At 43.1% G+C, this 25,443-nt stretch overlaps 2 protein-coding genes across 2 annotated transcripts; both read left to right on the top strand.

Annotated features, from left to right (window-relative positions):
* Positions 1-7,047: 7,047 nt before the first annotated feature.
* fam117aa (family with sequence similarity 117 member Aa) lies at positions 7,048-13,400 on the top strand (the record flags this gene model as incomplete). The annotated part of the gene is made up of 8 exons (XM_080523381.1): positions 7,048-7,168; positions 8,328-8,473; positions 10,793-10,888; positions 11,136-11,249; positions 12,052-12,168; positions 12,404-12,587; positions 12,706-12,871; positions 13,151-13,400. The coding sequence occupies 8 exons, from the start codon at positions 7,048-7,050 to the stop codon at positions 13,398-13,400; spliced, it is 1,194 nt and encodes a 397-aa protein (XP_080379507.1).
* Positions 13,401-16,309: 2,909 nt separating this feature from the next.
* slc35b1 (solute carrier family 35 member B1) lies at positions 16,310-24,219 on the top strand. Its single transcript, XM_080522552.1, has 9 exons — positions 16,310-16,859; positions 17,863-17,966; positions 18,281-18,411; positions 18,700-18,730; positions 20,953-21,113; positions 21,364-21,490; positions 22,412-22,518; positions 22,682-22,835; positions 23,128-24,219. Exons 1-9 carry the CDS (start codon positions 16,735-16,737, stop codon positions 23,175-23,177), a joined length of 990 nt encoding a protein of 329 aa, XP_080378678.1. The 5' UTR covers positions 16,310-16,734; the 3' UTR covers positions 23,178-24,219.
* The last annotated feature ends 1,224 nt before the right edge of the window (positions 24,220-25,443 follow it).

The raw sequence follows: 25,443 nt of genomic DNA, 5'->3' as shown, positions 1-25,443 counted from the left end.
AAATAGTAAATTACTAATCCAGGTTTTTTTCCTCATGAAAGTAAAGTTATGATGATGAAACTAATGGGATACTGTTTTGTCTTGGCTGTGGTCCTACTCACACAAACACACTTGTCCTCCCCCTTTCTAATGTCAAGATTATCTCTGTCGCCTGTGTACTATAGAAACATACAATGCCTTTTTAGCATATCTAAACTATCCCATTCCAGAGCTACAAAACTTTCCAAAAGCATCTACAGCATTTATCTATTTAAAGTCTCCTCTGATCCTCTTGCCCGTTCTCTCTGTCTACACCCAATAAATATGTTCATTGTACTGTTCGTATGTCAGTCGGTCCCTGCCCTTGGCCTATATTATCCTCCTCTCTGCCTGTCAAAATAAGACAACAACTCGAAAGAATTCAGTTTGGATGCAGTCAGAACACAGAGAAGGCTGACGGCTATATTCTGAAAGAAGCATAATCTATCCCCTAGGTGTTTGTGATGGGAGGCTGATTGAGAGAGTGTTGCTAAAATAATGTCTAGAAGTGTGTTTGATGCATGTGATTGAATGATATTGGCAGTCTCCCTCCAATGATTACGCTGGGTTTCCCATGCCTGAATCGCCATATCATAGACCTGCTTGAGTAATCAGACATCGCTGTTTAGTAAGAGTAAATGTGTGCGCCAATTTCTTAAGTTGATACATTTTTCTGTTGTTACTATGCTTTTAATATTTTGGTTATCAATCTGATTTTATAAATCAATGTGTTATGTTCTTCTTACATGTATATATTTGGTTATTTTTGTTCAATGATCTATGCTATTTGTTGCAATAAACTGCCTTCTTTTGGTTATGTCAATTCCTGTTTGAGTACATCTGTTTTATCTGAAAAATTAGAGTGCATTATTAAATATCCATTGGAGAGATGATGTAAAAGTTTTGGTTCCAAAGGTGTGCAATAATGTTGCATTGTGGCACCATCCTGTGGTTTATTTATGTAACAGTATATCCAGAAAGACAAAATGTGTATGTGTGTTATACAGTACATGGGAATTAAGAATCCTGTGTTTGAGAGCAACTTATATTATATATAACACTATACTAATAATAGGTAGGGCCTCCTTTTGCTCTCAAAACAGCCTCAATTCTTTGTGGCATTGATTCCACAAGATGTTGGAAACATTCCTTTTAGATTCTGGTCCATGATTACATGACTGCATCACCCAATTCCAGCAGCTTTTTCAGGTGCGCTTTCAAGCTGAATCTCCCGTTCTACCACATCCCAAAGGTGTTCTATTGGATTCAGATCCGGTGACTGGGAAGGCCACTGAAGAACACTGAACTCACTGTCATGTTCATGAAACCGGTTTGAAACAACTTTTGCTTTGTGACTTGGTGCATTATGAATGAAGGAATGAATGAATGAATGAATGAATGGTCTTTATTGTCATTGATATAGTACAGGTACCAAAGAACGAAATTTGGGAGGGGGGGGCTCCCCTGGTGCTAGGAAAAAAAAACTAAAAACAAGAAGGGAAAAGAGCTGGTTTACATAAATAAAGGCTATGTACACTATCCACTATACTATACTATACAAATAAAACACTGTGCTGTACTCTATGCTATGCTATACCTATTCTAACATTTCCTATCTCTGAACCTTATGTACCCGAGGGTTGTCATATTGCACATAGTGTTATTGCACATTCATTTAAAGTGTCGCAGTTTGCAGGTTTGAAATGTTCACAGTTGTGTTTCAGTGTTGCACTTGATTTCAATCTAGTAGCTGCCATCAAATTGTCTAGATTGTCCAGGGCCTAGAACCTAGGTCTTTGCTGTGTTCAGGGCCTGAATGGCCCTGGGGTAGAAGCTGAGCTTCAGTCTGTTTGTCCTTGCGAACATGGTCCTGAACCGCCTGTCCGAGGGCAGCCGAGTAAAGTGTTCGTACCCATCATGTTATCATGCTGGAAGTAGCAATTAGAAGATGGGTAAATTGTGGCTATGAATGGCACATGGTCAGCAACAATACGCTGTGGCATTCAAGCAATGATTGATTGCGATTAACGGGCCCAAAGTGTGCCAAGAAAACAGTCCCCACACCATTACACCAGCTTGGACTGTTGACACAAGGCAGGTTGGATCAATGGATTCATGCTGTTGGCACCAGATTTTGACCCTACCATCTGTGTGCCTCAGCAGAAATCTAGATTCATCAGACTACGTTTTTCCAGTCTTCAACTGTCCATTTTTGTTGAGCCTGTGCCCACTGTAGCCTCAGCTTTGGGTTCTAGGCTGACGAGGAAGCTGACGTAGCCATGTGCTGTTCCTCAAGGTTTGGCACGTTGTGGGGTGGTGGTGTTATCGGAGTTACCGTAGCCTTTCTGTCGAACCAGTCTGGCCATTCTCCATTGACCTCTCTCATCAACAAGGCGTTTCTGTCTGCAGAATTTTTTTTTTTTCTTGAATTGATTTTTTTCTTTATAGTACCATTCTGAGTAAACTCTAGACTAGAGACTGTTGTGTGTGAAAATCCCAGGAGATCAGCAGTTTAAGAAATACTCAAACCAGCCCGTCTGGCACCAACAATCATCAAAATCATCAAAATCACTGGGATCATATTTTTTCCCCATTATGTGCACATTTGTTTTACCTGCATGTGCAGAACCCAATTAACAATACTTTGGTGAAAGATCTATACTAATTGATATGATATTCTCCCATGGTGTAACACTAAACATCTTTAAAATCAGATAACCCATCTCCCCTTCCTCCATCGCTGAGCAGAGCAGAGGATTCCAGCCTCAATGGTGAGCTCAAGACTCACTGAAAAACTTCTAATCCTGCTTTAAACCTTCACAGACTATCTGAACGGTCTCTGCCTGTTTCCCTTCATCTTCCTCCTTGACCTTTTCTCATAAACACTCATAAACACTCATTTTCTCCTTCCCTCTCTCAGCACAATGCTCTGCTGTTACCCCTGCTGCCCACCGGGTCCCCACTGCACCCATACCCTCCCCTTCACCCACACCATCTCCTTCACCTACACCACCCACACCTTTCCCAGGTTGTGTGTTGTGCTGTGTGTTAACCTCGGCCAAGACCCTCTGGTCCAGAGCTATAGAGCTATAGACCTATTTAACACCTTGGGGCAGCGATGTGGCCCACTGGCCTTTCATGAGCACTTTAAAGCCTAACCTGATGTTCCCTGGGACTGGCCTGGCTCTGGAGATCGCAGAGGCATTGGACAACCTGTACATAAAGACCATCCAAGAGGCGTTCACTTTACTGCATGACCGGTTAATGCCGTTAATGTCAACGAAACTACTCTATTCTCTTTCTCCCTCTTTCATTCTGACAGTTTGAAATACTCGACCAAGTTGGCCCTGAAACAGACAGATTTATAGCTTGGATGGATGGGCTGATAACAGAGATGTGTCAGATATATACGACCTATGTTAAAGGTGGGAAAATAAAGGCCTTGAATAGACCCCACCTGTTCAGTGTCCTCAACTCAACACTCATTGTGTGTGTGTTCGTGTGTGTGTGTGTGCAGGGCCGCTTTTAGGGAGGGCTAGCTGGGGCGGTGGCACAGGGCCTCGCGCTTTGGAGGGCCTCGCGTGAGGCAGGAAAAAAAAAAAAATATTATTATTTTTGCCTTTAATACATTTCTAAATGTTCAAAGAATTTGGGCACCTGCCCAATAGTAATTAGAGTTTTTCTGATAATCTAAGGTTTTGGGCTTTTTTTTATTTTTATGGATTTAGTGGTTTTTACACTGTGGTTAGGCAGGAATATGTCAATCCCATCTGGCAACCCTGTTTACAGGCTGCTTTGGCGGGCTTTGCGCTGCGCCAGCGCGAGCCGATATGACAGTTTCACCGCGGGGATTAAAGACACACAACATAAAGGACTTCAGTTCAATTCTATATTCATATAGTTTTATATGTTTATATGTTACTTTGAACGTTTTAAACTGTTATACTACACGACAGTGTTAACGATGGAGGCAGTTACAGGTAAGACTGACCATTAAAGTCTGTCAGATAAAACCTTTTTCCCAAACTGTTCTAGCCAAGTGTTGAGAAGCTAACTAGGCTAGCTAGCACAGCCTGGCTGGTTTCTATGGTGATGATGTTACTATAGCTACAGTGAGTTAGCTCTGTTAGCGACGAAAACAGGCTAAAAAAAAAAGTAATTTCCCCCTATGACACCTTACGTGAAACGTGAATTTTGGGCGCGCGTTGACACTTGTTGTGCATAGTGACTGCTTAGTGCAACGTACAAAATGCCGAGGGAACGAGACCGAGGAAGAACATTTGAATCGGGTGCTGAAAAAAGAAATAAAAATAAAAGAAAGGAAGGCTTCAGGGCCTCGCTTAGAGGTTCGTTCGAACAATTTCTAAAAACAAGTGAGGCTCCCGTTAGCACCGAAGAAGCTAACGTTACTGCTAGCACTAGCCATGCTAGTAGTAGCGCGGCACAGCCCCCCCTGAGAGGCACAGCCCCCCCTGAGAGGCAAAGATGATGTCTCGGAGGTGGAGGAGGAAACCAGCTACACCGGCAGCAGTGGGGCTGCCCAGCCCCAGGTGATGATGGTCAGGAGTGGCGAAGTAGAGGATACAGAGGCGGTAGATGGAGCTACTCAGAGCAGCAGCAGGGCTGAGAGTGACATCGACATGGACGCAGCCACAGGTGATGGAACGCAAGACGAGCCTACGGTGTCAGATATGTCATGTATGATGATCCTGGTAATTGGCCAGTACATATGGACTCTACAGTTACAGATGTGATCATTAGAAGAGGTCCCCCAAAGATGAAACCTGGATTTAGTTATCCTAAAAATAATGAGAACTGAAACTTTAGTGAAACTTTATTTCTCAGAAAACTACCAAATGGGGAAAAAACTCTCAAAAACGGGACATGTCTTTTTGCTTTTGCTGTAAGCTTTTCAACATAAAGGATAGGCCTACATGGTGGTGAGTAACATCTCTATTCATTTCAATAATGGCTTGTGCGTATTTAATGTTGGGTATGATGACTGCTTTATCCTAAATCCTAATCCTTTACGAGTATAAAAGGTTTGAAATGAAACAAACATGGTTGTAAACTATCTAAATAAGTAGATATTCTATTGTCTATCAGCACAGCATGTGAGCGCATTTCTTGCAATATATCGGTGCATGCGTGTCGCGCTGGTTATAATAGTAGCCTACATCATTATAAAAGGCCTCGCAAATCTGACTTCGCACAGGGCCTCGCATATCTCCCAAGCGGCCCTGTGTGTGTGTGTGTGTGTGTGTGTGTGTGTGTGTGTGTGTGTGTGTGTGTGTGTGAGTGTGTGTGTGTGTGTGTGTGTGTGTGTGTGTGTGTGTGTTTGTGTGTGTTAGTTCTGTTACCTCTTGTCTCTCCCGTCTTCTACTGTATGTGGTAGTGGAGAACCTGTGCTTACTTCTGTTCCAGTTTAACCTTGCCAGTCCTAGTGCCCCTTTGTTTAACAGTGCTACAGTGGCAGGGCTGGGTACTGTATGTGCTAAGCCGCTATGTCAGGGCCCTGCTACATGGGGACTGCACCCAGGGTTTCACTGCAGATGACAGAAACCAGAGCCCCCCCTTCAACAAACAGGAACACTTCATCACAGGAACAATTCATCACATATTTCTGTTTACATAATGGCACACAAAATGTTTCAGTCCAAAAGTGTAATTGAGCTGCAGTTCACTTCTAGGTCTAGAGACAAGAAAGGAAGAGGCAGAGACCAAAGAGCCTTTCTGGGGATTTGACAGTGACATCATGTCATAATAAAGAACATTCAGGATTGTTATTGTTATTTGTTCCTTGATCAATGATGTCTCTCTACTGTGCAACAAGAGTATTCCTGTGCTGACACCAATACCTGTAAGTCTACCATGCCAGTCCTTACCAGTTTAGGGTTTCTGACTCTATGCAATGGTCTACTACAAGCTGGTCTAGTATTTTTGGACTTGTGTTCATCTAAATCTGTCTTTGACGCCAACATGTTTGAGTTTTGTTTGTCTCTTTTGAAAAACATAGTGAAATAATAAGGTAATACATATGTTTCTAATCTAAGTTTGAGACTTCAACAGAAAATCTTGTGATTTGTGGCCCCCAGCATATTTCAATTGCTTTTTTAATTTCGTTTCAGTTTTTTCTTCAAACAGTAAGTCTAGGCTACCTGCGCTTTTAGAATTGTAACCTTTTACACTAAAAAATAGTAAATAGTAATATTAATATTAATAGTAAATAATAATAATATAATAATAATATTATTATAATAATAATATAATATAATAATAATATAATAATATAATAATAGTAAATAGTAATATTTTTTACACAAAAAAATACGGACGTTAGATTTTGGTGAAATGCTCGATTTGAATGTGAGGGAGGAATGTGAATGTGTGTTGTGAGAGCAGATGGAGAGGTCGACGGTACACGCTGGTGCTGTTTTTTTAACAAAGTGGGTAGTAACAGTAGGTTTCGAGGCTGACCCTTGATTGGTAGACAGAGTTTACGACCAATAGATTTTCAGTAGTATTTTTCAGTAGCCAACCAGATGAAGAATTTGCCCTTCGCCACGCCCCTTGTAAAGTAAATTGGACACGAGAATGTAGTGGAGCTGTTGTCAGTTTGCAGACAAGAGGAATTGTTAATCATTTCTCAGCGTAGTGTGCGGACAGTTTGTTCAATCTTCATGAACTAAAGTTGAGCAAACTATTACGTTCGGTTTATAGTATTGTTTAATTCTATCATTAATTACAAGGATTCTATATTTTATGGGTTTTGAGCTCGAGAGAAAAGTTAGTAGGAAATCATGTTCATCACAAAAGAAAGCAGGCAGGCTGGTTAGCAAAGAGGCTAATCATAATATTGGATAGCCATCGAAAATAAAGTTTGAAACACTTTTAATAATTGCTTTGAATTTAGTTTCAATCAAAGAAGAAGAGGTTAGCTAAACGACTTGTTGTTGATCGTTGATACGATCGCCTCTAAAAGTTGTGAAGTGTGGTCGGCTGCTAGTTTGTACTTGGGCCAGTTGGGGGATGTCGTGCAGAAGCGGAGCGGTTCGGGGGGTTAACCCGGCTTGTCCCCAGCCCCTCCGAGCCACGGTCCCATTCCAGCTCCACAATAAACCCCTACCGCGCTGCAAAGATGCCACGACGGGTAAATATGCCACATGCTAGAATACATCGGTGCTATACACATGTTCATTTGTGTCAGATGTGATAGTATGGCAATTTGGGAATGTGAAAGCAAGTGTTGTTGGTAGTTATTATTGTTTAAGCAATAGAAGTTGCCCTGTCATGAATGGTTTTCTGTCTGGAGCCCTGCTTTAGTACTTTATCCAAAATGTTCCTGTCAGAAAATAATATTTTTTTCTTCTGTTTGACGGGGACATCAATTTTATAGTCAGAAATTCTCTTCTTTTTTGTTTGTTTTATAAACAAACAAATACATCTCAGCATAGTTTATTTACATCACAAACGAGAAATCATGAGGTAAAATAATTGTAATTTCGTTGTGAATTTCTGTTTTTGTGGCTTTAACAACCGAATGTGTTATGCATGGTCCAAATTATTTCTCCTGAAATAAGTCTTGCATTCATACTGGCTCCAGCTAAGGTGTTTGCGTCTTGTCAAGTTGATGTGATTTGCATACTTTATCACCCCTCCTCACTTTGACCTCTGACCTCTGTTGCATGTGTCATGCCAACCGAGCTGTGGGTTAAAAAGGAACCTTTGTTTTGATCTGTGTGCCCTGTAATCCCCTGGGTGCTCCAATTATAACAAAATAACTCTAGTGTGTGTGCCGTGGTGTTTATTTTTACATCCTGTCTGCCCTGGGAAGTGGGGTGGAGGGAAGTGGTATTTGTGGGGAGAGAATAGATGGGGTGGTCTATGTTGCAGAAGTGGACCCATTGCCAGTCTTGTGCAACTTGTCTTAGATGGTTTTGCTCGAGGCTCAGTGGCTTGGCTCGCACCTGCCAGAGATAACAAAGAGCTGCCAACACAAACACACACACCTACTTGTGCTACATGTTCACCAAGCATTTTGGGGGGAGGGGGAGGCGGGTGGAGGCCCAGATGCCCTCCCCCTACTAGTGTTGTGGTAGTTTTGAGCCTTTTTTATGACGTGACAATCTTTGCTCCATGTACGTTGCTGAGCATGATGGAGCTTGTAAGAGTTTGCCAGACATTTGTCATACTGAGGCACTGTTACACAAAATAATAGCAATTGCATCCCTACTAATTGACAAGCAGCATAAATCCGACTCTGTAGGCCATCATTTAATAGGCCTATGTCTTTTTTCTGTTACCATAAGCTGAAAGGACCAAGTCCCGCCCCCCAAAGCCAACCATTCGCCGCACCCTATCCTTGGATACCATAGTTGGACCATACCTGCAGGGTCAGTGGCCCAAGGAGATAGAGAACCAAGGATTCACCTGTGTCAATGACAAGGCCACACAGGTGAGGTCAACATTGAAATGTCATTGACTGCTATTAACTCGGGTAGACATGACAGAGGGATATTATCGTGACGTATCTGTATTGAAATGTTACCTATCGTTGCTTGAATGGTGAGACTCGTCATTGGATAAGGTTATGTGATGTAAAATACTGTTGGCCTATTTTCGATGTTTTGAAGGCCTTACAGTGAGGTTATCTGAGGTTGGCTCTGCAGGTGTCTAGCGGTTCCAGATTGAAGCTCACAGTGGAAGGCAGCCAACTGGAAACAGTTGTTTTGTTCTTTTCAACCCTGTGCCCTTCTCTACTGTATCTACACCCCCCCCCCCCCCGCACACACACACACACACACACACACACACACACACACACACACACACACACACACTACCCAGTGCACAAAGCCTCAGCTAGCATAACCACCCTCCACTGCATTGACACAGTTAAGACTGAACAAGCCTCCCTGTCCTCCATTGTGCAGAGCAGACCCCTCCCAACCTCATTATACAGACACCCCAGGCCCTACCCACCCCAACACCTACCATACCCCCCCCCATGGCATACTCTTCTGCTTTACTTAAAACAATATAACTGTCTCCTTTTGTCAGCCATTATCCCCTTTCTAGAGTAGCTACATGGCCTGATTTTCTCATACAGCCACACTCTGGTGGATTTTTTTTGGGGAAACAGACTCATAATGTCTTTGTTGCATCTGAAATTGCTCTTGAATGCACACATACTGTGACCTACCTAATTATTGGGACAGAAAACCATCTTTATTCTTTTTCATTTTCTTTCTACTCAAAACAATTACTAAGAGGTTAAAGTATACTGTAGGTTGTCAGCTTTTATTTTAGTTTTTTTTGTACTGTATTGGTTTCACCATTTAGAAATGACACAATTTGTATACATATTTCAGTATATGAAGTCCAACTGGTCAAACACAAGACTGAATTGGCCCCTGTGAAACATTAGACACGTCATCCAGAAATGCCCACCTCTTGAGCCGGCATCTTTTTATAGGCTTGTGTCCCGTGATCTCCCAGTTCATGTTTTGGGAAGGGGGTGGCTGGAGATGTAATACTACACCGGCGTCCCTGTGTGCCTGACTAGTGTCCTTCTTGCACTTATTTAGCCAGGCTGACTGGCTATGGGTTCACAAGATGGTGTTAAGCTTTTTTATTTAAATGTATGGCCCCCTGCCACTGTGTTCAATGACATCAGTGCGTGACACTGCAAGACATTTTTGACCAGAGAGGACTTACGAGAGCCCAGTGCTTTGGATGAAGGGCTACAGAGACTCAGAGAGGAAAGCTACAGCCTTGGGACATGAGACACCAGAGGAAACGGATTGACCAAGAGTAGGACAACGGCAGGCAGATCCTTCTCAGGCGGAGTGCGTGTGCGTGTGTGTGTGTGTGTGTGTGTGTGTGTGTGTGTGAAACAGCTGAACAGTGAACAGGAGTGTGGAGACGACGGCAGGGACTGCCTGGTACTGGTAGCCCAGCACAGCACATGCACATCTGATGAGCCGCCACACACTTGCTTCTTCTCAGCTGCCGGCAACGCTCACTCCGGGCCTTGTGGGTAGGGGAGCAGGAGCCGGTGCCATGACGGTACGGACATGCCATTGGGAAGGGTGGCGCTCTCTCTCTCTCTCCCTCCTTCATCCTCTTGCATGTTGAATGTTAAGAGATGCTTTGTGATGAATGAAGGAGGCGCGGGAAATTCATCCTGTCGACAGGTCGCGCTTTATATGAAGTTTGTTTGTCTGTTTTTGTGAAGTGTTGTGTGTGTGTGTGTATAGGCCTAGCTGTTGATATGAGTGTTTGTGTATTGCTTTAAGTTATACAGCTGTTGTTTGCTTAATGCTGTGCTGTGGTTTTCATGTTTTTTGGTTTTTGTTTGTTACAACAGTGTTTTTCTCCTTGCCTGCATCTGCACAGCTGTGTGCATGTGACCATGTGTGTCAGGACAGCTGTGGGACTCCACTTCTGTCAAACCAAGCAGGCGTAGCTCCGGTGCTACTCTCACTTCCATAGGTGTCAAATGAAACATGAGAAAAAAAACGATTTACTGCTCTACAGTGTCCCTCAAAAAGGTTGACCTTGATGACTTCCTAAATGAAGTCACCAGTGTGTGGTTGGATGGCCAACAAGTGCATAATGCTCTCGAACTGGACTCCTACTGAAATGGCCAAAGGTTTAAACTAAAGATCTGTATTTGATGTGTATTCTGTATTATTTTTCTATAGAAAGTAGAGTTTATATGCAACTATGTCTGACTACTGTGCTGATGGCCCTCTCTCTGTTCTGTCCGTAGACTCCCAGCTCCTGGGCCGAGGAGACCAGGGGGAGAAGAAGTGTCGGCGGACACAAGCGCTCGGCATCATGGGGCAGTGCGGAACACTTGAGGGAGGCAAGTTCCTCCTAATGTTTGAAAATGTCTTTGAGCAAAGGTCTTGTCATTCAAAATGCATCATGCTCACCACACACCAGTAGAATTAAGAGACGATTCTATTTTTGCTCTGCTGTTGTCACGAACCATCCTCTGTTAACCCCCTAACCCCCCCCCCCCCCCTTTTGTTGAATTATTCCTCCTCTCTCCCCTTTGAAAAAGAAAAGCACTAACTCTTGCCCCACCCCTCTCTCTGTATTGCCCTTAGGTGGCCAAGCTCAGGCACCAGCTGCAGAAGCGCTCCCGCCATGCCCCGCCCTCTGGGGGGTATGAGCGTCCCCACCACCCCCTACCTGGAGGCCATGCACCAGGTGCCACTCAGGTACCCCAGGCCCAGCACTCCCACATGGCCCTGTGACGTATCTGACTGCATGTTTCTGAGAGCCAACCCTGATACAGCCCACACACTTTGCTCAATTTTTGTATTATGAATTGTGTGTTTTTAATTTAAGGAAAAAGTAATATTGAAATTTGATTAGAATGTCCCAAATGAGAGAGAAATGACTTGATGTGTGCAGAGAGTAGTAGAGGGTGTTAAAAAAAAGAGATAGTTCACTCAGTCAGATGGTTTCTTACCTTGAAAGTAGTATATTGGCCCGACTTAAGCCACGAAAGACAATGGGAGAGATTAGGAAACACAAAGTTCTACATTTGTGGATGTTACTGACAGGTGGTTCAGGTACACATGTTGAACCTTTTGTTGTTGTTTCCTAATCACTTTTTTGGTGTTGGCTAAAGTATCTATCCCTTTAAGAGTAGTCCTATTCACTGCTGTTTTGCTTGGTTTCTCTGGCAGAGTAGGGAGGAGCTAGCAACAGTGATATAAAAACAGCACTGCTTTTCTTAGGGGCAGCTGGCTGCCAGCACAACTGCCATGCATTTACAGAAATACACACACACACACACACACACACACACACACACACACACACACACACACACACACACACACAGACCCACAAGGTCCTGTACACATTACCTCCCTCACACTCATGCCTCTCTGTATTCATATATAAAAGTAATATAAAGTACACTCTTAACACACCCTGGCCTACATGCAGATACACACACACACACACACACACACGCTTTAATATCATAATGTGCTTGGTGTCAATCCCCAGACTGTTCCCCTGATGCCCCTAAGCAGGCTGGCCTCCCGGCTGCGGCGCAGTGTAGAGGGTCTCAACCTGGAGTTGGAGGGGGTCTTTGTGTCTGGGATGCCTGAGGACCAGCACAAGGTGAGCATGTTGAAATGTAGGCCTGCACCTGTAAACGGCCATGACTAAACTATGACCCAATCCTTGCTCATATCTACTGTTGCCTTTCAAGTGCCTCCCTTTCAGAGCCATGACCTCAATCCTGCTTTCTTGATCAGCTGTAACTATTTCCCCAATTGTCTTCATCCTAGTTTGTCGCTGAAACCCACACCCAGTGTTTCGGCAATTAAGTTGTCTCACTGTTTTCCCTGATTAGATTCTAGATGTCCCAGATGGCCACAGGGCTCCGGTTCCTGCCCTGAGATGCAGCAGTGGCTCTCAGAGTGACCCATCCCCTGCCTCTTTGGACCCTACCCTCCTCTCTCCATCCCAGTCTCCCTGCCCCTTGGACCTGGCCCTCCTCTCTCGCCCCCAGTCTCCCTGTCCCATGGGAGAGCCAGGTGGGCGAATGGTTGATTTGACTGTACTGTATTTTAAGTCATGTAGTATGAGCCTTACAGTAGTATAGTATTGTGTTTGAAAGTAGGATTATTATATCTCCGTCTCCTCTCTGTGTAGACCCAGTGGACTGTGAGACCCTGTGCTCCTCTTCATCACCCCCTCCAGTTGCTCTGGACCCCTCCCTACTGCAGCCCGCCTCCTCCCCCCGTCCCAACAAGACCTACTCTTTTCAGAGGGAGCCACCAGAGGGCTGTGAGCGAGTGCGTGTGTGTGAGGAGGCAATGTGAGTAATGTTTGAAAGGTGTACACACACACACACACACACACACACACACAAAGTTGGTGTCAGAATCAGAATTCTTTTTTATTTTTATACTTATACTATTTTATACTTATACTAATTATTATTAAGTATATTAGCATATACAGGACATTTACTTGGTGTGGTTGGTGCATAAGACATAAAGACACAGACAGCAATATAATAATAAAATAAATGATGACTATTTATAAAAATATAAAGTATTATGTCTTTCTCTCTTCTCCCTCTCCCCACCCCTAGCTCTCCAAGCCCGGGTGAACCTGTCCTCCTGCCATCCCGCCCTGACCCCAACAAGGTGAACTTCACCCCCCATGGAGGCTCTGCCTTCTGTCCAGTCAGCCTGCTGAAGCCCCTCCTGCCCTCCATGGACCTCCTGTTCCACGGCCTGTCAGTCTCACCAGTCACTGGCTGCTCAGGTCAAGGCTCTGCCTCCTACCAGGCAGCTGGACATGCAGTTGGAGGCTACCTGAGTGGAACCTTTCAGGACTGAACCTCCATGCTGGGAGGGGGGCGGGGGGGGATGCAGGATTATTTGGAGACCGGAGAAGACATGAATGTGTTCTCATAGGAGAGAAGGTGACAATGGCTGCCACTTTCTGTCAACGACTGTTGTGACAACGAAGAGTCGCAAGATCAACAAAACCAGAAGGAGTGTGTGTCTACGGTGTCTCTGTGAGACTCAGGATAAACTCTGCTATTGGTGCACTTTCCTGATTGGACCTCAGAGGGACCGCTGTATGTCACCTCCTTTTGATATATCAATTTACAACATGTCATTTTCTCTTGCCAGGTGGCATGTGATATGATTTGGCATGTGATTGTTTTATCTGTGCTCAAAAGTTAAGGTGATGATGCCAGTGTTCAAGGGGGCAAATATACTTTTTTGTGAATTTTGATGAATTTGAATTTGATGTTATATTTTGATAAAACACATATTAGCTTTGCTTTGATGAAAAATGAATTTCACAATTTGACTGATGTTGTGATGGTCACAACTGCCACAGGGGAGCAGGGGAGTCATAGCTGTGCTGTTCAATATATGACTAATCAGCACTTACACTTGATTTAGAACCCAAATTCTATCTCAGTTGTGCTCGAAAGCTTTTAATACCACAGTAACATTTAAAAGCATGAATTTCATGAAGCTGCCTTCCCATGTGTCTTGTTTTTTGGTTATCTGGGATGTCTGACACACAAGTGTTCACATTTAACCTCACATGATGTCGTCTCCACTCCACACTACGCTGTGCAATCCCCCACAGGTTTGTGTGACGGCCAAAAATGTTACATGGTCCTGCCAAGTCAGTCTTTTCATTTCAAACCTGTTTGTGACTGTGAACATTTTGATTTACTGCAAAGCCAAATTGGTGTGTCATACGAAGTGAATCTCAAAATCTCAATTACTAGCACTTAGAAATGATAGTGAATAGATGCATGCCAAGATCAACAATGCAGCTAATGCAATGTAGCCGTTATACCTCTCCAAGGCCAACTAGGGCTTTTGTTGCCAACATGTTATCATTAAGTTGGAACCAACTCTTAACTTTAACCTTAATGTATGTGATTTACAAGTAAGGGCCCAATAGAATAAATGGCAGGCTATGTTGATGTTAAAACAAAATGAATTTGTTCTGGAACTTACTTTTGAGATGTATGTAAATGTCTTCTGAAGGAAGATATGAAATATGTTCTATTCTTTTCATGCTCTCTTATCCCATAGATGAGAAAGGGTTTAAAAAAAGGTTATTGTACTTTGCATCGGGGGTGGGGCGGATGTGTTTCTGTGTTCATTTAATCTGTTACGTAAATGTTCATTATGACGTAGTAGAGAGGTTTACAGTTGCTTTGTGAGTACTATTAGTCTAGTTTACCAGTGTTTGCTTTGTTCATTACATGATTTAATTTCTTCCTGTTCAGGTTGACAGTGTCTTTGTGGCATTATAGTGGCTGTTCATGCTCAGAGGTGCCATAATGTCCGTATTTAATGAAACGCTGGTTTATTGTTTGAAATGCAGCTTTGAGTTCAAACACATGTTGTGTCAAACATGAACATTGTCCTCTTGTCCGTTCTGATGAGAAAATGAACAATCTGAATAATTTGTGAACTGTTTTCCCCCAAGTGTTGGACATGTTTAACTACCTGTTTGTTTACCTGATACCTTTTTGTATCAAACATGTTTTCCATTTATTATGTATGTTACTATGTTCAAAGTTGTTCAAGCATTTTAGTTGGACACTAATATTAAATGGGGAAATAAACCATGAAAATCAGTTGAGTACAATGCTTATGTAGTTAATTGTTGGAAGATTAGAGCAATAGAGCAATACAGCAAACCATTGATGTATATTTTCTGCCAATTTAAAGCTAATGGTTTTCTTCGAATGTAACATCCAATGAAGTTACTGCTGAAAAGGAGCCGAATCTCACATTTACTATGATACTAAAATCACCCCTTTAACTCCAATATTGAGCGATTGACATGCCGTTTTCCAACTGGAATCTAGCAGTGGTAAAGAAGAGGCACCCGCTAAATGAAGGCCGAGGCCAGCTTGTTGGCGATGCTGTGGTGTTGGCATCCAGTAACATTACAGTAAACAAAATAATATGTTGTATAACACTTATATGGGGGGCCTTTGCAATCGCGAGGCTCCAAGGATGCGCTTGGGCCACCATCAACATTTATTGGATAAAAAGTGTGTGGGGGCGAGGAGGAATGCCGTTATAAAACAAGTTGTCCCACCCATGCTGAAACCTGAGCCCCTGTGTCTCCATGATGCCAACCTGTGTGTCCTCTTTGTTGTCATATTTGTCTTGGACACGTGCGTCAGTGCTTCTCCACCATAGGCCCCGCCCTTTTCGCTCAACTGTCTATATAATTGGCCGAATCCAGTTCTTTATCGCCTTATTTGGACCAATAAAATCCATCCACATCCTAGGACGACAAAAAGGCACGCGACGATTTAGAGGAAAGCCCCCATACATTTTCATTAGAAGTCCGTGCAGACTGCCATTGTATGAGCATTCATGAATCCCAAAAAATAATGAATAATTGAAATATGAATACGTGAATTATCGAACTATGTGGATCTTGGGTTCGTTTTCGCGCTAAAGATAGGGGGAAGATCTTTGAGGATATATGGCGCATTTAATCAATATATGAATGAACGATGCCAGGGTCTAGTTTACAGCTTAACTGCAAACTACTAAAACTACTACTGCACACAGACGACATTAAAGTATATGCTTCATGCATACAGTCATTCTTGTATCAAACCGTTGCGTGTGCATGCTGCTCCGCCAAGACATCCTCCAGAGCCGCACAGGCATGTTTCTGACTCAACTCAGGTCCTTGAACCGTTTCCCCCCCCCTGACGCACAATTAATTACTGTGGAAAACATCTCAAACCAGAGAGACCGTATACAACAACGGTCTTTGACTTAAAAACTCCCCAGTATTTCGCTCGGGACATGGGATGCTTTTTGAAATAAAACCTGTCCCGGGACATGATCGATCATATTCGGTTTTGGAAAGCGCCAAAGGGGGTTGACATAACAAATGAACGATGTTCATTTTGTAATGTCTAGCTAGCAAACCAAACCAACCCAATAATAATAAAAAAAACGGTGCATTTTCTTTAAAGGGAAATCGAGGAGAGAGATAAGAGACGGATATTCTAACGGTGATCTGCCCCGTGGTTGGGGTACAGACAGTGTCATCATTTCCGGGCTTGTGACTTGCGGGATAGTGGAGCGGGACGTGGGCTTGCGGGGCGCGGGGAGCGGGGCTATATCGGTGTCCATACCCGGGCTAGGAGAGGACAGCATGGCACCGGCCAGGGGAGCGGGGAGGCAGGGATCACTCCTGCAGAACGAACGTGTACGATTCCTTGTCTGTTTCCTCGGAGTCTTCGTTTGTTATTTTTACTACGGCATACTGCAAGAGACCATGTAAGTAAGCAGACCGATCATGAGATGTGGTATTAACTAACTAACTGTCTTTCTGGGACACAATGAAATATGATCATGTTTCACAGTTGTTCATTCGTTGTCCAACAACCGAGTTTCATGACAGCCACACATTGAATTACACGTCGCTATAGTCTGACATGGGCAATGGGCCATCGTAATTTTAATTAATTAATTTTGCCATTTAGCAGACGCTTTTTAATCCAAAGCGATTTACAATTACGCATTACAGGGACATTCCCCCTGGAGTAACTGAGGGCTAAGTGCCTTACTCAAGGGCACACTAATCCACCATCGTCTCAACTGCTTCTTGCTTATTCATTCAGCTGATTATTGATTATGTAGCTTTAAACCAAACCCCTGTGAACTATTAGCTTAGATGTGGCCAATTCCACAGAACGTAAGACTACTATTATTAGGAGAGAGAAAGGGGAGTCAAGAAGGAGGGTGTCCTGTAGCCTCAATGAGTCGTGACTCCACTGGTATGTCACTAGATGGGGAGAGGGACCATATCTTGTTACAAGTTATTTTGTTTTGGATCTAGTGGGTGACACACTTACTCAGGCCATAGTCTTAGTTGAAATGGATCTTTCTTCTCAACTAACATTGTTATCTCTATACCTCTCTCTGTACAGATATTATTGAAACACTTCCCTCGTTATAATGTATACCAATGTGGTTGGACATCCACATACAGACCAAGAGACATACAAATACAAGACCTTTCCCTCCCCACTACACCTTTTCCAGTTTCTCTACTGTAAATAATAATCATTTTAAAAAGTAATCCTTCCTTCTTCTAGCATTGTGACTGCCAATGGCCCCTGGTCCTAGCATAGATTTGTTTTTCTTATGATGAGTGATGACTGATCTATAGGTGATTCTCTTACTTAAACAAATGTGTTGTAAGTCACTTTGGATAAAGGCGTCTGCTAAATGTCCAAAATGTCAATTTAATACAATGCTGTTTCTCTTGTTTACCCAGCACACGAGGAGACTATGGACAGGGGGACAAGAAGGAGACGTTCCATTATGCCACAACGCTGGTATTCATCCAGTGCATCATCAATTCTGTGTTCGCCAAGATCTGTGAGTTGACTACCATCTTTATTCCTGGCCTTAGAACCCACCTCCACCTCTTTGTCATGTCCATTGTACTGTATCATGCTCTGGCTGTTTTTACAAAGCCCAAATGCATATTTTTAATGAAGTTATGGTTCTCTTCCAAAGATCTTTTTGAAAGTTGGTTTTGATAATACAGTACAATCCAGCGACACCTTGTTAAAAAATGGTGGGCAGAACCATGGAAGTGTATGAGTTGGTGTTGAGTCTCATGTTATAGTCATGCCTCCACTGTCTTCTTCTCCTGATCACCCATTTCTTTCATCCCTCCTCTTCATCAGTGATTCAGTTTTTTGAGGGTTCCAAACCAGACCACACCAAGAGCTGGCTGTATGGATTGTGTTCCCTCTCCTATCTTGGAGCCATGGTATCCAGCAACTCTGCCCTGCAGTATGTCAACTACCCCACACAGGTAGGTCTCACTCCCTCATAGCACACTGTTCTTTAGGTCTTGTTGGAGCGCTCTCTGTCATTATGTCTGGCTGGAGCAGAGGAGGCTGGTGGATGTAGAAATCAGAGGACGGGCTCATTGTAATGCATGGAACGGAATAAGGAATGGTATCAAATGTGTGTTTGTGATTAGGATACCATTCCTCATTCCATTCCATGCAATTCAATAAGCACATGTCTGCCCCCACTGGTCTGGAGCTTGATTGTTGTTATTGTATTCTAAGCTGCCTATTATTTCATGTTGTCACAGGTGCTGGGGAAATCTTGTAAACCCATTCCAGGTAGGTGATATAATAATTGTACTCTCTGTGTCCTCTTCTCTGCCATATGCTTAAGCCATTCCTGCCAAGCCCTACCCCAGCTATGTATTAAGCATGTACAGTTGAAGTCGGAAGTTTACTTACACTTAGGTTGAAGTCATTAAAACACTTTTTTTTTTCCCTGAGTGGGGCAGTCCCACTCATATTTTTATTTTTTATTGTGATAGAGATAGTAGAGATATGACAGGAAGTATGGGTGAGAGAGAGAGAAGGGATGACATGCAGGATATGTCCGCGGCCGGAATCGAACCGGGAACCCTGCGGATACATGGTCAACGCTTAAGGCCCTTGCACACCAATGCGTTTTTTACCTGCGTTTTTTACGTCCGTTAAAAAAATAAATTAGAACTCATGTTGTGTCAACCACGCTTGCACACCAATCCGTAATTTTCGTCCGTCAAAAAAAAAACCGCAACAGGTTCGATTTTCTGCGTTTTTCGCGTCCGTCAAAAGCGTTTTGAGAGTAGTTTTTTTTTTACTCTGGCCAACTCTGGCCACCGTACGAATGTACACTGAGGTAAACAGTGAGATCATTGGGTCCGATTTTTTTTTTTGGACAGAGTAGCAGTTAGTTACGTCACTTTTTAAATGTGCTCTATAAATAAAGATGACTTGACTTGACTTGACTTGACTGAACCCCAAATTGCTCCCAATGAGCGGGCCGGCACCTTGCATGACACGACAACTTGTCGCCACTGTTGTGTGAATGTGCGTGGGAATGGGTGAATGAGATGTCATTGTAAAGCGCTTTGGAATAAGGTGCTATCCATATAAGTGCAGTCCATTTACCATTTAAACCTGTCCTTGAGGTTTGAATGTCTCTCTCTCTTTCTGTGTGTGTGAAGTGCAGATTCGCAAGTGATTTCAATGTTCGAGATGTGCATTGTACACTTCTGAATGAATGCATCTTCCCCACTCAGCCATCAACAGTGGATAATTCCTCAGATCTTTTATTAGCAGGTGAAACTCCCCTTGCTGCCGACGAGTTCTGAGGATGGGGTGGATCCAATATTTCCTTTTCCTATTTTCAAGAAGTGAGAGGAGCACAAAATCATCCTCACTCGGCTCACTGCTTGAAGGCTCCATGTTGCGTATTGCGAAAGGGTTAGGAGAGGAGAGGAGAGTAGGAGTGTCAACAGACCCTGAAAGTTCGCAACGTAAAAAAACGCAACGGACTCCGCAACGGACCGGTGTGCAAGGTCTCTGTGCGTAACGTTTTTTTCGGATGACGGATTAAAAAATACGCATGCGTAAACGCACGCATTGGTGTGCAAAGACCTTTAGTCCGCTACGCCACCTAAGCGCCCTTAAAACACATTTTTTAACCACTCCACAGATTCATTCATGTTAACAAACTATAGTTTTTAAGTCAGTTAGGACATCTACTTTGTGCATGACACAAGTCATTTTTCCAACAATGATTTACATTACACAGATTATTTCACTGGTTCATTGTTGGGAGCAATCTCCAAACGCCTGAAGGTACCACGTTCATCTGTACAAACACGAGTACGCAACTATAAACACCATGGGACCACGCAGTCGTCATACCGCTCTGGAAGGAGACGTGTTCTGTCTCCTAGAGATGAACATACTTCGGTGTGAAAAGTGCAAATCAGTCCCAGAACAACAGCAAAGTATCTATATCCACAGTAAAACAGGTCCTATATTGACATAACCTAAAAGGCCACTCAGCATGTACATGTATTTTGCTACGGTGTATGTAAACGTTCGACTTCAATTGTAACTACTCAGCCCCTGGCTTGAATGTCAGGGGCCTTTGCGCTGTGTGTCGCGTTTCAGTGTCAGCCTCTCCTACAGTTGCAGTTATATGGCCTGTTGTCCTTTAGACTACGTATACAGTAGTAGTCTGCTCAGTTCAAATATATTCTTTTTGCCTGCACCTGTGAACCTTTGGATATCTTCCCATGTATATTAACCCTATCAGCACAGGTTTCATGCTGTCCATAGGCTTGGTTTTTACGTGAAGGTTATCTCTTATCCCCATGGTATGTTGCAATATGCACACACTGGTTTGTATGCAATAGTGATACTCTGCAGCGCCCCATCGTTTTCTATAAGAGGATGCAACCGTGATTATGGGCCCGGCTGTATATTTAATTGTGCATCACCGAAAAGATGAGTGATGAACACTGCTGATAACTGTGTTATTGCTTTCCCAGTGATGATCCTCGGTGTAACAATACTGAGGAAGAAGTACCCCATGGCTAAGTACCTGTGTGTGCTGTTGATCGTGAGCGGGGTGGCCCTGTTCCTCTATAAACCCAACAAGAGCTTGACCTCCGAGGATGACCATTATTTTGGGTTTGGGGAAATTCTGTTGGTAAGTGTGCGACTGTCCTCACACTAGTCTCACCCATAACCTCATATTCAATAGAATATCTCTCACAAGAGTTTAGTTGGTCTTGGCCTATGTTGTCCCAGCCTCCTTGTCTGTATGTATGATGGCAGCCGTATGTGTCATTTATATCTATTCCCCTTGTTTGTCTCCCTGTCTGGACCTTGTCTGTGTCTTTGAAGCTGTCTGTGTCTCCACTCCACAGTGTCTCTGTCTGTGTCTCCCTCTATCCTAGTTGCTGTCTCTGACAATGGACGGTTTGACAGGTGTGGCCCAGGACCACATGAGAGCTCGCTTCCAGACCAGTGCCAACCATATGATGCTCAACATCAACATGTGGTCCACCCTAGTGCTGGGACTGGGTGAGTCACCTGCCTTCTCTGCCAAGTGTGCACTGTTTGTCTACAGGGCCCTTCCTCAATTGTTAGTAGCATGATTCCTTGCATCCTCTCCTGTCTACCCACTTATTACTCCAAACGCATTGGAAGAGAAGAGAAGACCTAGGTTCTTCCCCTTAGACATTCTCCTCCAATGCTCTTTGAGAAGGAAGCGAGTGGAGGACAGAAGAGAGGACAAGAGGAACCAAGTTACTAACAATTGATAAAGTGCCCAGGACTTCCCTGCAAAGTCCCAACCTCCCAACCCTTTTTACCATACCGTATCTTCACTTTCTTCAGTTTCCTCTTTTAACTTAATACAATACAGACATATTCAAATCAAATCAAATCAATTTGTATTTGTATAGCGCATTTCTTACAAGATGCAACTCAATGCGCTTTGCAACTCATATTAGGTTAACAACTTCCTGTTCTCATCTTTCTTCTCTTTGAAATAAGCTTCTGCCTCACTTACCATTTAAAAATATCAACCTCACAAATAAATAAATACCTCTCCTCGGCTTTGTTCTAAACAGTATTCATTTCCTCAGTTGTTATTCAAGCAAATCAAGCTGCTGTTACCACTCATTACCACTAGGAGGAGCCCATACTCCATTCCACAGTTCATTTGGATCATGTAACCAAAATTTGGTTGAAAATACAAGATGTCAAAATGTCTTCATCCACAGCATGCATTAGTTTGATGGCACATGTTCTTGTATTTTCAATAAATGTAACTTGTCTCAATTATGATCTCAATTTATGATACAATTGGGGTACAAGGTCTATAACTTTAAGAATTTAATATCAATTGTCATAAGAGATACAAATCATGTTTGCTGCATGCTAAATCTTTTTAAGTGTCTAATTTCCAGGACATTCTCTCTCTCTCTTTCTCTCTCACAGGGGTGTTGTGGACAGGAGAGGTATGGGAGTTCCTGAGCTTCACGGAGCGCTACCCAAGCATCCTCTATAACATTCTTCTGTTTGGATTAACCAGTGCTTTAGGCCAGGTTGGTCTGAGATGCATACGTGTGTGTGTGTGTGTGTGTGTGTGTGTGTGTGTGTGTGTGTGTGTGTGTGCTTGCGACTGTATTTTATGCTAATCTTTCTCATGCTGTGACATCTAGCAGAGGGCTTCTATAGTGACAGTCATTCATTCATTCTTCCTCTTAGACCTTCATCTTCATGACGGTGGTGTACTTTGGTCCTCTCACCTGTTCTATCGTCACCACCACGAGGAAGTTCTTCACCATCCTCGGCTCCGTCCTTTTGTTCGGCAATGTCATCAGTACCATGCAGTGGATCGGCACACTTCTGGTGTTCCTCGGTGAGTAGCAATGGACTAACTTAATAATTCTCTCCTGCTTTGTTGTCTTTTCTTCATCTGTTTGTCTGTAACTGACTTGCTATTACTCTCCACCACATGCCCCTGACTCTGAGCTCTACTGCATCACTTCTTAGACAACTGGTCCTCCAAGCTACCTTTGGCAAAATGCCATCAGAGCTGAAAAGCCTAGAATAATAAATGATCTATTTGTGGCTGATGAGCACCTGACATCTCACTGCTCTCCTCTCTGCCCCCCTGGTTAAACCCTATATTGTGTGATTTCTCATTTAAGGTCTTAGCCTGGATGCCAAATTTGGCAAGGCACCCAAGAAGACAACATAAGGTTATCTGGAACACGTGTGATGACGACTATCCAACCAATGGTCCAATGGACAGGAATTCATTGCCAGTATCTCTGTGAGCGTCCTTCTCAGGCACACCTGCCTATGGATTGTTATAGTTAGTTACCATATTATTATCATGTTTTAATTTAATCATGTTGATGAAAGAAGCCCCTATATTTTCTTATGTCCTCATTCTCCTATATTTGTAACCATGTTGATGAAATATTGCTTTTGTAATCTCCTGAACTAATCTAGACAGCATCCACTTAGAATGAATGCAAGACCACCTCCATATGAAGAGGACACGGGACCGAATGAGAGGGCCAAGTGGAGGAAAGATGATAACACGTGTGTATAATTAGGTGTGACTCCAGCTTGCTGAAATGCCCTAGCAGAACTTGTGACTGTTGAGGCTGCTCCTGTGCTCTCTGGACTAATCCTGAACAACACAGACCTGTACATCTTAGCTCCAGTATTTTACTTCATGAACTTATCACCAAGTAATGCCTGGTTTTCACTGTTTTTGTTTTTTTGTACTGTACAAATACATACAAAGCTCTTGCAGCAAATCCTACCCCACTACATGAGTTACATTACACAGCGCAGTCAGCAGAGGCAATCAAATAAAGATGTTATCAGATCTCAAGTCTTTGACTTTTGAGACATGCACAAGGTTCTGAACATGATGCGGTACACAAGCAGGGCATGTTATCTCCACCTCCATATTAAGTCTTCACACCTCCATTCCAGTTACAAGCATCAAACATCTGTTGATTGGTTGATCTGTTGGACTTATGATCATGTATACTGTATTCTACTGTATATCCAATCTGACTGTAAAAAAAGCGTTTGCTCTTTGTTTTTGTTTTTTTATTATTCAAGAAATGTAGGTAGGAGATGCCATGGACATAAAAGGGAAATCATAGAATAGCATAATGTTCCGATTTACATGCCAAACTAGATGAAAACCTGCCAACATAATGTACAGTTTACTGTCAGAGAATTACAACCAGATGAAATTAAAAAGAATGTGGACATGATTTGGTTTGTTTCTGTGTTTTTATGTGATTACCCACTGTTTTAGGGTTATCACCAAACTGTCAATGACCCGGTTCCTAATTCTCAACATTATAAATGCTTGTGTGTGTTTATGAGAGAGCTAGTAACATATACTGTATAGGCAAAAAATACTAAATTGTGAGAATAAAATCTCCCAAACATAATCTGTTTAAAAATTGTAGATGCAAAACAAGTAAACACGTAGAAAAAAAGATACTGGCAAACTACAATGAGACACCAGTTTAAAAGCATGTGCACTAGTAATCATAGTCTGTGTTCCAATGTGTTCTTGCGCTCTATCTGGTGCATATACCAATTACGGATATGCTCTAGAATCTAGACCGCAATAATGCATTTGGGAACACAGCCATAGATGAATTGTAGATCATCCAATTGCTAGCACCTGCTACAGGTAGCCACATCAAGACAGGTGCGTGAGATTTTCTTTTGTTTTTTAAGTAATTTTTTTCTGAGTGGGGCAGTCATATTTTTTCTTTTTTTATTGGACAGATACAGTGAAGACAGGAAAGGAAGGAGAAGAAGAAGAAGGGAGAGAGGGCATGTCAGCAGGGTATGGGCCAGATTCAAACCCATGCTGACATGTGCTGGTATACGTGTGCTCTGTACACTGGATCGCCCCAGGCCATGTGTGAGATTTTCAAGCGCATCAACATCCGCAAGACAGGAATTCCAGGCCAAGTGCTTAAATCATGCACAGGACTGCTAACTGGTGTCTTCACTACCATATTCAACCTCTCCCTCTCCACAGGCATAGTGCCCTCCTGATTCAAGTCACCCATCATCCCAGCACCGAAAAAGGGTAAGGTAACATGCCAGTAACGACTGGCGCCCTGTTGCTCTCACCCCCGTAGTGAATAAATGCTTTGAAAAGATCATCAAGTTCCTGATCTGCAGAACACTGCCACCCTCCCTAGACCCTCACCAATTTGCCTACCGAGAAAACAGATCGACAGACGACGCTATTGCCACAGCACTCCACTCAGCCCTCACCCACCTTGACGAGAGAAACTCCTATGTGACGATGGTGGTTGTAGACTACAGTTCAGGATTCAACACCATAGTCCCCTCAACAGGAAGCTCAGGGACTTAGGCATCGACCCCAGCCTATGCAACTGGATCCTGGACTTCCTGTCGGACCGTAAATAAGTGGTGAAGATGGGCTCTAAGACCTCCGCCCATCTGAC

Source organism: Nansenia antarctica, assembly GCF_963989245.1.
Source record: "Nansenia antarctica genome assembly, chromosome: 2".
Lineage (NCBI taxonomy): Eukaryota > Metazoa > Chordata > Actinopteri > Argentiniformes > Microstomatidae > Nansenia > Nansenia antarctica.
Note: the sequence above shows the minus strand (reverse complement) of the source record. Positions and strands in the feature narration are given on the sequence as shown.